This window comes from Scyliorhinus canicula, chromosome 9 (assembly GCF_902713615.1).
Source record: "Scyliorhinus canicula chromosome 9, sScyCan1.1, whole genome shotgun sequence".
Lineage (NCBI taxonomy): Eukaryota > Metazoa > Chordata > Chondrichthyes > Carcharhiniformes > Scyliorhinidae > Scyliorhinus > Scyliorhinus canicula.
Genome location: NC_052154.1, coordinates 144,877,040 through 144,890,168, shown reverse-complemented (window position 1 = coordinate 144,890,168; position 13,129 = coordinate 144,877,040). Strand labels below are relative to the sequence as shown.

General features: G+C 49.8%; 1 protein-coding gene across 1 annotated transcript in view; it reads right to left on the bottom strand.

The window, feature by feature from the left end:
- Positions 1-91: 91 nt before the first annotated feature.
- LOC119971767 overlaps positions 92-13,129 on the bottom strand; it is a 210,503-nt gene continuing 197,465 nt past the window's right edge. The window contains exon 3 of the mRNA XM_038807850.1: positions 92-1,556. Coding sequence (XP_038663778.1) covers positions 1,166-1,556 — 391 coding nt within the window. The 3' untranslated portion in view covers positions 92-1,165. The remainder of the gene's footprint in view (positions 1,557-13,129) is intronic.

The following is a 13,129-nucleotide window of genomic DNA, read 5'->3' as shown; positions in this document are numbered from 1 at the left end:
TTGGCCCCTAAAGGTGCAGAGAATTCCGCACCTTTAGGGAGGCCCGACGCCGGAGTGGTTGGCGCCACTCTGCTACGCCGGGACCCCCAACCCCGCCGGGTAGGGGAGAATCCCGCCCCTTGGGTGAGTGCCGTTCAGTTGTGGTCCCCACAAATGGGGACCAGATAGAACAGCCTTAATGGGGGTTTCTCAGGGAACTGGAGTTCCCCAGTGCTTGCCCTTAGGGCAGGGCAGTGTTGGTGCCACCCAGGCACCTTGGTACTGCCAGCCTGTCACACTGGCAGTGCCACCTGGATGCCAGCCTGGCACTGCCAAGGTGACCAGCTTGCACTGGAAGGGGTACTTCCAGGGTGCCAGGCTGGCAGTGCCAAGCTAGCAGTTTTCCCATGATGGACATCAGGCTGGGAAGCCCAGTGCAGGAGGTGTGGGGGCCCAAGGACCCCCTTATAGGGGAGTTGCGGATTTGGGGGGCATGTCGGGGGTCAAGAGATCAGAACGCCATTTAAAAATGCCATTCTAATCTCCTTCCACACTAAGGAGTTCCTGCAAGCGAGTTCCTCAGTACAGAAAACGGGATTAAGTGTAGCCTCATTGGGAGTTCCCCACTGAGACCCCGAATATACCCGAATGGGTAGCATGGGGTTTCTCGAAGCTCCGAGCACCGGGAAACACCCTGCTAAACCCACTCTTTATGGGACTTTGTTCTCAGTCGGGTCGATCATGCCTTTAATGAGTAAAACAAGAATTCTACGAATGCTGGAATCTGAAATAAAAATAGAAAATGCTTGAAAATCTCAGCAGATCTGGCAGTATCTGCGGAGAGAGAAAGAGAGTTAACGTTTGGAGTCCGAGGGCTAAATGTTTCTCTCTCCGTAGGCTAAATATTTCTCTCTCCATCGGCTAAATGTTTCTCTCTCCACAGATGCTGCCAGACCTGCTGAATTTTCCCAGAATTTTCTGTTTTTATTGTAAATTTAGCAAGGCTTGGAGCTGGGGATGAGGGCCTCACTCCAGCCACAGCACACCAGGAAATTCTTTACTCACAGGGAAAAATCAATGGGTGATCAACTGGGGCTGATTTCCTGGTGACTTTCCAATCTGTACCAGCTATGAGCAGTCATAAAATGTACCTTTCAAGAGGAGGTGATCATGCTTTTAAAAATATTTAATTGGCAGCTCTTGGCTGCAGTAAAATCTTTTCAAGTTGCATCCGGAAGTGCTTGGGCAGCTCCTTAGGCTTCTCACTGGCTGCATCCACAAAGACATGGATGGACCTTCCTGTTGTGCAGGCCATGGTCTCGAACCCTTCCAGTAAGGGGCTGCCCAAGTAGCAACCGTCAGAGAGAAGGTCGTAATCCAAGGACAGCAGGATTCGGTCTGGACGCGGCTTGAACAGAGCCACCCGGTAGTGCACACTGGACCGTCCAATCCTTTCCACCCCCAGTGCTGCCAGTGGGTTCTGGGGGAACATCATGGGTGCATGGAATGAGCAGTTGCAGCTCACGATAAATCCCACCATTGACGAGGTCTGCCGATTTGCATTTAAACCGCAGTACCTGGAATGTAAAGGGAAACAGCATTTTTACACACTCAATCTGTGCGGCATCTTTTAAACATAAAACATCAGTAACCCCAAACTTAACCCAGCTCAGTCAGTACCATTCCTGCCTCGTATCTACAGTCTTGAACACCCCTGATTTCATTGGTAGCCATGCTTCAGTTACCTGGGCCCTGAAAGTGGGAGGTGGAGGTGAGGGAGTTCCTACCCTCGACTTCATCTCTGCTCCTTAAGATACACCTTAAAACCTTGACCAAATTTCTGATCACCTTTAGGTGCCTTGATGTCATTTTTTTCTGGTAACGCTATTGTGAACCCAAAAGTCTTGGGATGTTTTGCTATTTAAAGGGTTCCACTTAAACGCAATTGCTGCTCTTGTGATTTCAAGCAATGCTCCGGTTTAGCTCAGTTGGCCAGAGAGCTGGCTTGTGACGCAGAGCGACACCAGCAGTGCAGGTTCAATTCCTGTACTGGCTGAGGTTATTCATGAAGGCCTCGCCTTCTCAATCTTGCCCCTCGCCTGAGGTGTGGTGATCCTCGGGTTAAATCGCCACCAGCTAGCTTTCTCCTGTCAAAGGGGAAAACAGCCTATGGTCATCTGGGACTGGGGCGACTTTACCGTTACTGCTTCCTGACCTCACCCATGAAGTCTAATTTGAAGGTTATGCCCCCTAGTTCTGAACTTCATGAGAGGAAGTGGTTTCCCTCTATCCATCCTATATAATTCTTTAATAGTCTTGAATACCCCAAAGAGATCACCTCTTGATCTTCTGCATTCAATAGAATACAACTCTAATTTATGCGACCTGACATTGCAATTTAACATCTTTTAGCCTAATTCCGCTGCCACAAATTAACTACCGCATTTTCATATATACCAACCAGTCCGCTTCAATGGAATTCATTGTATGCAAATGACTCAGATATTTTTGAGGAATATGATAATGCCCAACTAGGTTTTCTCAGGGCTGAGTTTGCACAATTGGCTAAATTTACTATAGACGTGCTTATTTATCATCTCATGACTATTAGCCCTACATCAGCGATGAAAGACAATCAGAGAATGTAGATGATGCGTAATCATAAATGCCTTGTTCCTCTTCCTTACATCCCTGATGATGCTGTCATCCTAGGGTACTATTCCAAGGATCCCTCATCGATCGTACTTCATGTGTCTGCCTCAGAATCTCAGCAGCAGCACTTTCTATTTCTAAAGAAGAGACATAACACAACCAAACTCTGGCTATGTTCTCATTCAAGAGCCATTTCTAGAAAACGGGTCATTTAACAGTATTGCAGCCGATCTTCCTCTTCTTCACCCAGTTGTTCTTCAGGTAACTTACTGCAATCTTTCTACTTGGCACTGCATATTTCTCACCACGCCTTGCCTACGTTGAAGACATGTATCCAAACTGATGTCTGCCTGGCTTTGTTTCACCTAGATCAGAGCAATTCCCAGCTCAGCCACTAGGGTAGTTGCTCTTGTCTGATGAAAAGACTAGAATAATTCAATTGAGCAAGAATGTTAGGCGTGAGGGGGATTCTCCATTTATGGACTAAATTTGCCCCAGAATGATCAGTTCTAGAAAATGTTTTCATTTTTCACATTCACTGAGTGTCCTTAAGTAAACCTTCTTTGGCAGCCCCTCGGAGCTTGGCAGAGTGGGCCTTGGTCCGATGGTAAAGGGGTCCAAGATGACTGGAGACCAGGCTCCACTGCATGGGCCTAGGACATACAAGCACACATATTCCGACTGTTCTCCTTTCTTCTTCTCACAGGACATCCCTCCCTGAGATTCCAAGAGTGCAGGGACCGCCTCATGAGTTCATAAGGGTGGCACAAGCCTTTTGTTGTTAATGGCTGTGTTTCAGCTCTCTCATTGTGAATGGCCGGACTGCTCCTCTCTTATTGTTAATGGGTCCATTGATCCTCTCACTGTGAATTAACCCACTGCCCCCTTTTGTCATTAATGGCCCCACTGCTCCTCACCTGCTCTTCCAGGTGATGGCAACTGATTCGGGTCCTCTTTTCACCCGCTCTAAGTGAACAGTCAAGGCTGACTCTCCCAGTGCAGTACCGAGGGACTGGGGCACTGTCAGAGATCCTATAATTCAGGTGAGATGTTAAAGAAAGGTCCACCAGTCTTTCAGGTAGACAGAAAAGATTCCATGATGATGTTCGAAAAAGAGCAGGGGACTTCTCTCCAATATTCATCAACCTACGTCACTAATCTGGTCATTATCAAATTGCTGCTCACAAATTGACTGCCTCAATTCTCCACATGAGAACAGTGACGACAGTTCAAAAACATTTAATTGGCTGTAATTGGCTTTGGGTTGTCCTGAGGTAGTAAAAAAGCTTTCTTTCTTTTTTTTCAACTAGATTCCAATAAACGTTCCGTGAACATAAACTTACATTAAAAAAAAAATGCCTGTGCTTAAAGTGAGGCAGGTCTGGTAGTGGGTGTGACAAAAGCCATGATCATGTGATCTCCAGAGATACCTACAGGCAGCATCATCTGAACTCTTCACTGAAGATGGCATTCAGACTATGATGGGCAGGCTGAAGGATGGAAGAGAATATAGCCCAAATTACACGAAAGAAATGAAAATCGAAGAAAAGTGTAAGAAGAAGGAAGACTTGCATTTTGTGAGACAACCTCAGGATGTCACAAAGCGCTTTACAGCCTATGAATTGCTTTTGAATTGTAGTTACTATTGTAATGTAGGAAACACAGCAGCCAACCTGCACCTAGCAAGATCCCATAAGCAGCAGCATTTTAGGTGTCCAGGTTATGGCACCTCCAACGGTGCAGCACTTCCTCCGAACTGTGTTGGGACAGTCACCTCCATTGAAGTGGGATTTTGATAGACCAGGATTATAAAACCCGAAGTGTGTCGATTAAAATAAGCAAGAGGAAGTCTGAACGTGGTGGATTTGTTTGGATAACTAGAAGTTATCCAAGAGGCAAGGTAAGGTACTCCTTTGGATCTGGTCCTGAGATCCCTTTAGGATAGGTAAAGCACTCTTTGGGATCGTTAAAAGTCAACACGATTATGTTCTTTTTACACACAACTCATTGAAACTGTCAAGCTGTCAAGGAACTGTCAAATAATGGTCCAGCTCACAAAGAACTATCCTGCTGTCAAAGATGTTAAGAACTACCAAAGGAAACTCGGTAAGGAAGAGATAAGGACCAAGGGTGGTGGGTGGAAGCATGAATTAGCACTAAGACATAGGGGCTATAACAGATTATAGGGATGGAGGTGGAATAGGGATTTGAGGGACATTGGGGGTGGGTAGAGGCACATTGGTTGGCATGGGAATATGAGACCCTGGAGTGGCGGGTGGGGCCATGTGGTGGCATAGGTTGACTTGGATGGGGCACAGGGAGGGTGTGGGGGCGGGAGGTGAGGGAGGAATTAGAACTGCAGGGATATTTTTGATTTCATTCTACTCTTTAAATTTGATTCAAACCAATGCTCAAGCACAGAGCAGGCCTTTTTTTTAACTTATTCAAACAGTTACAAAATATAAATAATCTGGGGAATACTCCCCTACTCACAGTTTTACAGTCTGTACAAATGTTTCCCCATTTTCACCCCACCCCACCCACCCCGCGATGAGCAGTTCCTCAAACGTGGCCATGAACAGTCCCCAGCGTGCCGCAAAGCCCTCCGCTGAACCCCTCAGTTCAAACTTAATTTTTTTCCAACCGGAAGAAATCATATAGATCCCATCACCAGTCCGCCACCCCCGGGGCATATTCGACTGCCATTCCAATAAAATCCTTCGCCGGGCAATCAATGAGGCAAAGGCCACGACATCGGCCTTCCTCCCATCCATCAGCTCCGGCGTCTCTGATATCCCAAAAATCACCACCAACGGGTCCTGCCTGAGCTCCACCCCACAATTATTGCTAGTGTCGCGAACACCCCTGCGTAGCATCTCTCTAACTTCTCACAGCCCCAGAACATTTGCGAGTGGATTTCTGGTCCTCGCCCACACTTCTTGCACTCGTCTCCCAATCCCTGGAAGAACCCACTTATCCTCGCCCATGTCAAATGCACCCTGTGTATCACCTTAAACTGGATCAAACTCAGCCTCGCAGACGAGGAGGTTGAATTCACTCTACACAGTGCCTCACCCCCACTTCCCAATCTATCTCCTCCCATTTGTCTTTGATCCTCACCACTTGCGTACCCCACTGCTCTCCCAGACACCCATATATGTCCCCAATCCTGCCCTCCCCTTCCACAAACATTCCAATAGGGCATACTTCGGCAGCCTGGGAAAACCTTTCCACAGCTTCCGTGCAAAGTCCCTTACTTGTAAATACCTAAATTCACTTCCCCTCGAGAGCCCTACTCTCTCTCTCAACTCCTCTAGGCTTGCGAACCTCTCTTCCAGATAAAAATCCCTCACCCTCACTTTCTATGCATACCGTCCATCTCCCCCCGGCTTAAACCCATGGTTCTTACATAACAGCGTTAACACCGACATCCTCCCCGTCCTGAAATGTCTCCTCAGCTGGTTCCACACCTTTATTGTGGACTGTACAACCGGGCTGTCCATATATCTCCTTAGTGGCAGCGCCATCGTCACCATGGCTCTCAGGCTGGATCCCCTAGACTCGAGGACACTTCCTCCATCCTAATCCACTCCATCCCCTCTCCTTCCCACCACTGCCTCATCTTATCCACATTCACCCAATAGTATGGCAGCAAGTTTGGCAGAGCCAGCCCCCCTTTCAGGCTCTTCCTCTGCAGCAGGACCCTCTTCACCCTTGGCACCTTCCCCACCCATACAAACTCCAAAATGACTGCATCCAACTTCTGAAAAAAGACCCTTGCAATAAAACTCGGCAGCGTCTGAAAAATAAATAAGAACCTTGGCAGGTCATTAATTTTCACCACTTGAAACCTTCCTGTCAGCGTCAGGTGCAGTGTATGCCACCTCCTAAAGTCCTCCCTTATCTCCTCCACTAACTTTGTTAAGTTCCACTTATGTAGCGTCGCCCAGTCCACGTCCATAACACTACTACCTCTGATGCCCATCCTCTTGACAGGGTCATGATCACATTCAATAATCACCTTACATTACTCGAATGTTGCCTGCCCTTTACAATGCATGTTTGATCCTCAGAAATACCCCGGAACATATTCTTCCATCCTCCTCTTAGCCAGCCCTTTCATGTCCGTGTTTATTAGTGATATGGGCCTATATGACCTACATTCTAACGAGTTCTTCCATTTCTTTGGCCATAAGCATAATAGTCACTTGTGTCATTGCCTCCGGCAGCTCCCTCTTCTCTAGTGCCTCGCTAAATGCCCCCAGCACGTGCGGTGCCAATTCCGCCGCAAACACCTTGTAAAATTCCGCTAGGTAACCGTCCGACGCTGGGGCCTTCCCCGACTTCATCCCTCATATACTCTCCATTACCTCCCTCAGCCCTAATGGCTCCTCTAGAGCCTGTCTCCTCTCCTCATCCAGCCGTGGAAATTCCAGCCCATCTAAGAACCGCCCCATATCTCCCTCTTCACCCCTCGGGTCTGCCCCATACAGTTCCTCGTAATGTCCCCTGAAACCTCATTTATCTTCCCCGGAAGGGGCAGCACGGTGATGCAGTTGTGAGTATTGCTGCCTCACGGCACCGAGGTCCCAGCTTCGATCCCAGCTCTGGGTTACTGTCCGTGTGGAGTTTACACATTGTCCCCGTGTTTGTGTGTGTTTTGCCCCCCCCCCACAACCCAAAGATGTGCCGGGTAGGTGGATTGGCCACGCTAAATTGCCCTTAATTGGAAAAAATGAATTGGCACTCTAAATTTTTTTTTTAATGATCTTCCCCGGCTCCGACACCACCTCCCCTGTCCCGAGATGTACCCTCAGGATTTCCCTGGACACGGTCTGCCTCCGTAGGTGATGAGCCAACATGAGGTTTGCTTCTCTCCATATTCATACTGCATGCCCCCTTCCCCTCCATAGCTGCCCAACTGCCCTTCCCGTCATCAACCTGTCGAACTGTCCCTGTCATCTTTTCCTTTTCGCCGATCTCTCTGTGGTGAGGGCCCTCGTATACTCCCTATCCACCTCGACTATACTCCCTCTCCACCTCGTATACTCCCTATCCACCTCGACTATCTCGTCCAATAATCGTCCGTACTCCTCTCTCCTTTCCCTATCTTCATGCACCTTGATGTGGAGATGCCGGCGTTGGACTGGGGTGAGCACAGTAAGAAGTCTTACAACACCAGATTAAAGTCCAACAGGCACTTTTTCATGCACCTTGAATGAGATACTCTTCCCCTGAACCACCGCCTTCAATGCCTCCCAGAATGTGGTCGCTGATACCCCTCCGTTTTGGTTCAACTCCACATAGTCATTAATACCTGACCGCACTTTATCACAAAACCGTCTGTCTGATAACAGCCCCGAATCCAACTTTCATCCCGGCCTCTACTCCCACCCCGAACTAAGTCGAACTTCCGTCCAGTGCAGCGCGTGGTCCAAGATTATTATCCCCGCATACTGGGTCCCCACCACCCCTATCAACACCCCGCAGCTCAGCACAAAAAAAACAGTTCTGGAGTATACCTTATACACGTGTGAAAAGAAGGAGCATTCCGTACCCCCGGGTTCTTAAGTCTCCATGGCAGCATAACCACCCTTTCCATAAACCCTCCCAGCTTCTTTGCCATCCGCAGCCTTCTCATTGACCTGGGGCTCGACCTGTCCACCCTCGACACCAGCACAGAATTAATGTCCCCTCCCAAGATCAACTGATGTGTGGCCTTGGCTGGAATCGCTTCACAAACCACACATCATCCCAGTTCGGTGCATATATATTCACTAGCAGCACTGGCGTCCCCTCCAACACCCCGCTCACCATCACATATCTCCCACCCGGGTCCCTCACTTCTTTCACACTCACAAACCCCATCTTTTTACTCAGCAAAATTACCACCCCCTGCAACTTTGAGCCAAATCCCAAATTAAATACCTGGCCCACCCACCCTTGTCTCAACCTGACCTTGTCCCTCATGCAGAGATGCGTCTCCTGCAGAAAGACCACCCTGCTTTCAGACTCCTTAAGTGCGCAAAGATCCGAGATCTCTTCACAGGCCTGTTGAGCTCTTGCACATTCAATGTTATGAGCCTTACCGGAGGCTTGTGCCTCTATTCCCTTCTACCATCCACCATCCTCCTCTACCGACTGTCCCCGTTAATTTCACCCCGCCCGGGCCCATCCAAGATGGCCCCCTTCTCCGTCCTTGACCATGTTTCTTCCACAACCCTGACATGTCACATCTCCCTTCTCCTCCTCCCCTCCTTCCCCAACCCCCCACAGCCATCCCTCAAGGCCATCTCCCCAGCTCACTTCTGTTCACCAGCATTACCTGCCAGCTGTTCACCAGCATTACCTGCCAGCTTGGCAACCCCTGCCCGAAGGCTCCACCTATTAATTACCCAGCTCCTCCCCCACCCTCTCCTCTTTGATCTGTGTAAGAGACTTCCCATGAACCTCCCCATACTCTACCCAAACAAAGACACATCCAAAGCCACAGGTGGCCTCCTCCAAAAATTACCAGCTCCACTGGCAGTAGGAGTGGGGGGGGGGGGGGGGGGGGGGGGGGGGGGGGGGGGGGGGGGACATGGCAGAAGCCCCCTGACAAACCTATTACCCCTGCAACAAATAGTCGACCCAACGAAAACCCTCTACCTCGGAAGAAAAGAAACCCCCCCACCCTCCAACGCCCATACTACCCCATAACCGAAATCCATTGTGCCAACTCTTCCGTCTCCCATCAAAGTTCAGTTGTCCCCAGTTTATGCTCTTTAATAAAGTAATTGGCCGCCTCTTGGGGTTTCAAAATAACATTCCTGGCCTTTGAAAGTCACCCACAGTTTTGCCGGGTAGAGCCAAACCTTATCTGCCGTCGATAGAGAGCAGCCTTGGCCCTGTTGCATCCAGCACATCGTTTTGCCAATTCCGCTCCAATGTCCTGGTATATTCACACCTTGTTTCCCCTCCTATTCACAGTTCTGTTTCTCCCTGGCCCACTGCAGGATCTTTTCCTTCTCCACAAACTTGTGGAGTCTTACGATCACCGCCCGTGGCGGCTCTCCCCCCCCCCCCCCCCCCCCCTCTTGGCTTCTGCCTTAGAGACCTGTGCGCTCGGTCCACTTTAGGGGCCTTGTCCAGCGCCCCCTCCACCACTAGCCCTGTCAGCATCCTCGAGACGTACCTCATGGCACTCATGCCTGCCACTCCTTCAGGCAGGCCGACAATACACAGGCTCTGCCTTCTAGACCTGTTCTCCTGCTCTTCCACCTTTGCTTGTAATGTCTTGCAAGGGTCTCCCAGGAGTCCCCCCTCCTGTAGCCATTAGCCTCCAGAGCAGCAGCTGCAGTATGGTTACTAACGAGGTTGTAACTCCAGCAACGTGGCGATTGTCCTGTGATTCGAGGATGATGTCTACTCAAGCTTGTGAAGTTCTGGCATGGGTCCTTGAGTCCTTGAATCCTTGAGCACTATAAAAAACCCTGTTGACACTACGATTAAGTTATGTCAAACCTTGATTGAACCACACCGGAAATGCCACCCACAGTTTTGGTCTCCCTAATACGAAAGGAAATAGAGGCAATGGCGAAGGTACAAGAAAGATGAACAAGAATATTACCAGAATTGAGAGGCTGTTAGAAGAGATTTAAAATGCTGGAACACTTCTTTCTAGAATTAGTAAGGCTGAAGGATGACAAGAGTTCTTTCAGGTGAAAGACAGGATTTTGCAGCCGTTCCCGCCATGAGTTCCCCGGCAACAGAGAGTGAAAACAACGGAAAAACCCATTGACAGCAGCGAGACAGGAAGGTCCTGCCACTGGCTAGAGGTGGGCTGCCTCTGCCACCAATAAACACGTTTTATTCAATTTCTTCATTTGGAACAATGTTAATCTTTGGAATTCTTTGCCCAAGAGAGCTCAAGATGCACATTTGTTGAGTTTATTCAAGGCCGAGCCCAGTAGTTTTATTGGGCTCTACTCCCCTTCCAATGCCACCACCCGATCGCTGTGGTCAGACATCATCCTCTTTATCTCCCGGATCTGCGACCACTGTGTCTCCAAATACTTCTCAACCCTTTCCATCGAGCCCTTCAGGGGTGCAACCGCCCCTCCGATGGCCTTCGATTGGTCCTCCTTCATTTGACAAAATTCCTATCTGATAAAAGCCATCAACTGCTCCATCTTGGGCTTTCCAACCTGTGCCGGCCCTTCCCCCTCCCCTATCTTTCCAATAACTGCTGCGCTGCAGGTTTCCTCCAGGTCCTTGGCCAGGTCTTTCACCTTCTTCTGCCGGGTCTGGTAGCAGACATGGGGGGAGTTTCTCCTCCAACCTTCAACTGCACTTTTCAGCCGTAATTACTTCCGTTTTCGGGTGAAAAGAACTCAGTTCTACGCCTTCAAGTCGCAGCTGCCCCGTGTGCAACCACTCACTCCATGGCCACCACCGGAAGTCAATTCAGAGGCAGACCTTCCATCCAGCCTGACTCTGCACCCTACAGGCTCTGAGTTCCAAGGGTGGCGGACCAGATTTCTAAACTAGCCCACTCCCCATAACGAAAATTCAACTTGCGTCTTTAAAGGCTGGGCTCGCACAGCCGGGGAATTCTCGTGCAGCCAATCCTGGAGCGCAGATCTGGGCCTTAATCGTACACTCTGTTTTTTAGTAAAATCTATTGTCCTGTTGTAACTCAAGTTGAGCACTGATAATCAGTGAACATAACTGATGTGTTGGGTAAGCTGGGTCTGCGAGGACTGCGTTTATTGCAGCAGTGAGAGAGACAGGCTTCCAACACTTGAAGAAGTGCAACTCTATTTTATTGGACTCTTAACTATCATACATACTTTAACTGCGGGTTGACACTATGCTGACATGACTGGAGACCTGAGGCTAAACTGACCAGACTATCTTACTACCACATGGTGTATGTTCTAGTTGTTGCTCATGGGCTCCGACTGTCTCAGAGGCTGCATCCCAAGAGAGCAGGAAAACTAGTGCCCTCTGGTTTTATAGTGGTCGTGTCCTGTCTGGTGATTGGCTGCTGTGTTCTGTGTGTTCATTGGTCATCCTGTGTGTCAATCACTGCCTGTCTGTGCACCATCATATACTTGTGTGTATATTATGACAATAACTTCCCGTCAAGCTATCTCGCAATAATTGAACATTGAGATGGCCAAATGGCATACTAGAATTAAAACTGGGCCTTTCCAGTGACATGCATTCATATAATAGAATACGACTGCATCTGCTACAAAGAGAGGCATTTTTACTGCGTGAATTTATTATGGAATTAAATCACCGGCAACCTTGTTCCTTCCTGATTTTGACGCAAAGAGAACAACTTTAATTTTGTCCTTATCAGATTACATATATTCACTAATGCATTGCGTGTTCAAAGGCAAAAGGTTAGCGCAGTACAGTGATCTCTATCTACCCTCAATAAAGAGCAACACACTATTATCTGCATAGGCTTCAGTCCTTGTCTGGAGGCAATGTGCTCCCAGCTCTTCCATCAACTGGAAATATATTCAGAGTGAACACACAAGATTTCCTACATCCCATCATTGAAGGCCGTGCCTCCAGCTGCCTAGGCCTTAAGCTCCAGAATTCCCTCCTTAAACTTCTCCGCCTCTTTACTTCCACTGGGGTGCACTTTAAGACCTACTTCTTCAATCAAGTGATTGGCAACCTAGCCAGAGGCAACAGGAGGAAACCTTCTGAAACACAGGGGCGCGATTCTCCGCTGCCCACGACGGGTCGGAGAATAGCGGGAGGGCCTTCCCGACATTTTTCCCGCCCTCCCGCTATTCTCCTCCCCCCCCCCCCCCCCCCCCCCCACGGCCGCCCCACGACACGAATCGCTGCTCGCCATTTTTTACGGCGAACAGCGAATTCTCCCCAGGCTGATGGGCCAAGTTCCCAGGCCTTTACGGCCGTTTTTACGGCAGCAAACACACCTCCTCTCACCGTTCGTGAAAACGGCCGCAAAGTGCCGTCCCGGACAACCATGGCACCGATTGGCATGGCCGCACCACGGCCGTGCCAAGGGTGGCATGGGCCTGCGATCGGTGGGCACCGATCGCGGGCAGCGGGTCCGATACCCGCGCACTATTTGTTCCTCCGCCGCCCCACAGGATCAGTCCGCGGGGCGGCTGAGGGGCATGACGGCCCGCACATGCGTGGGTTTGACGCATCTGCGTGATGACGTCATCCGCGCATGCGCGGCTGACGTCAACGTGCGCGTCAGCCGCCGTGACGCTTGGCGCGCGGACTTAGCGACGGTCACTAAGCCCGCGATGCCGTGCTTCACGGGGCCGCGCTGCTAACCCCGCCCGGGGGGGAGAATTGGGTCCCGGGAGGGGGCGCGGAGGCTGCCGTGAAACACGGCCAGTTTCACGGCAGCCTTTACGACTCGCCGCATTTGCGGAGAATCGCGCCCTGTCAGTTCTTGTGATGTGAAATGCACTGCCTGAAAGGATGATTGGCAATTTGGTTGAATAGTAACTTTCAA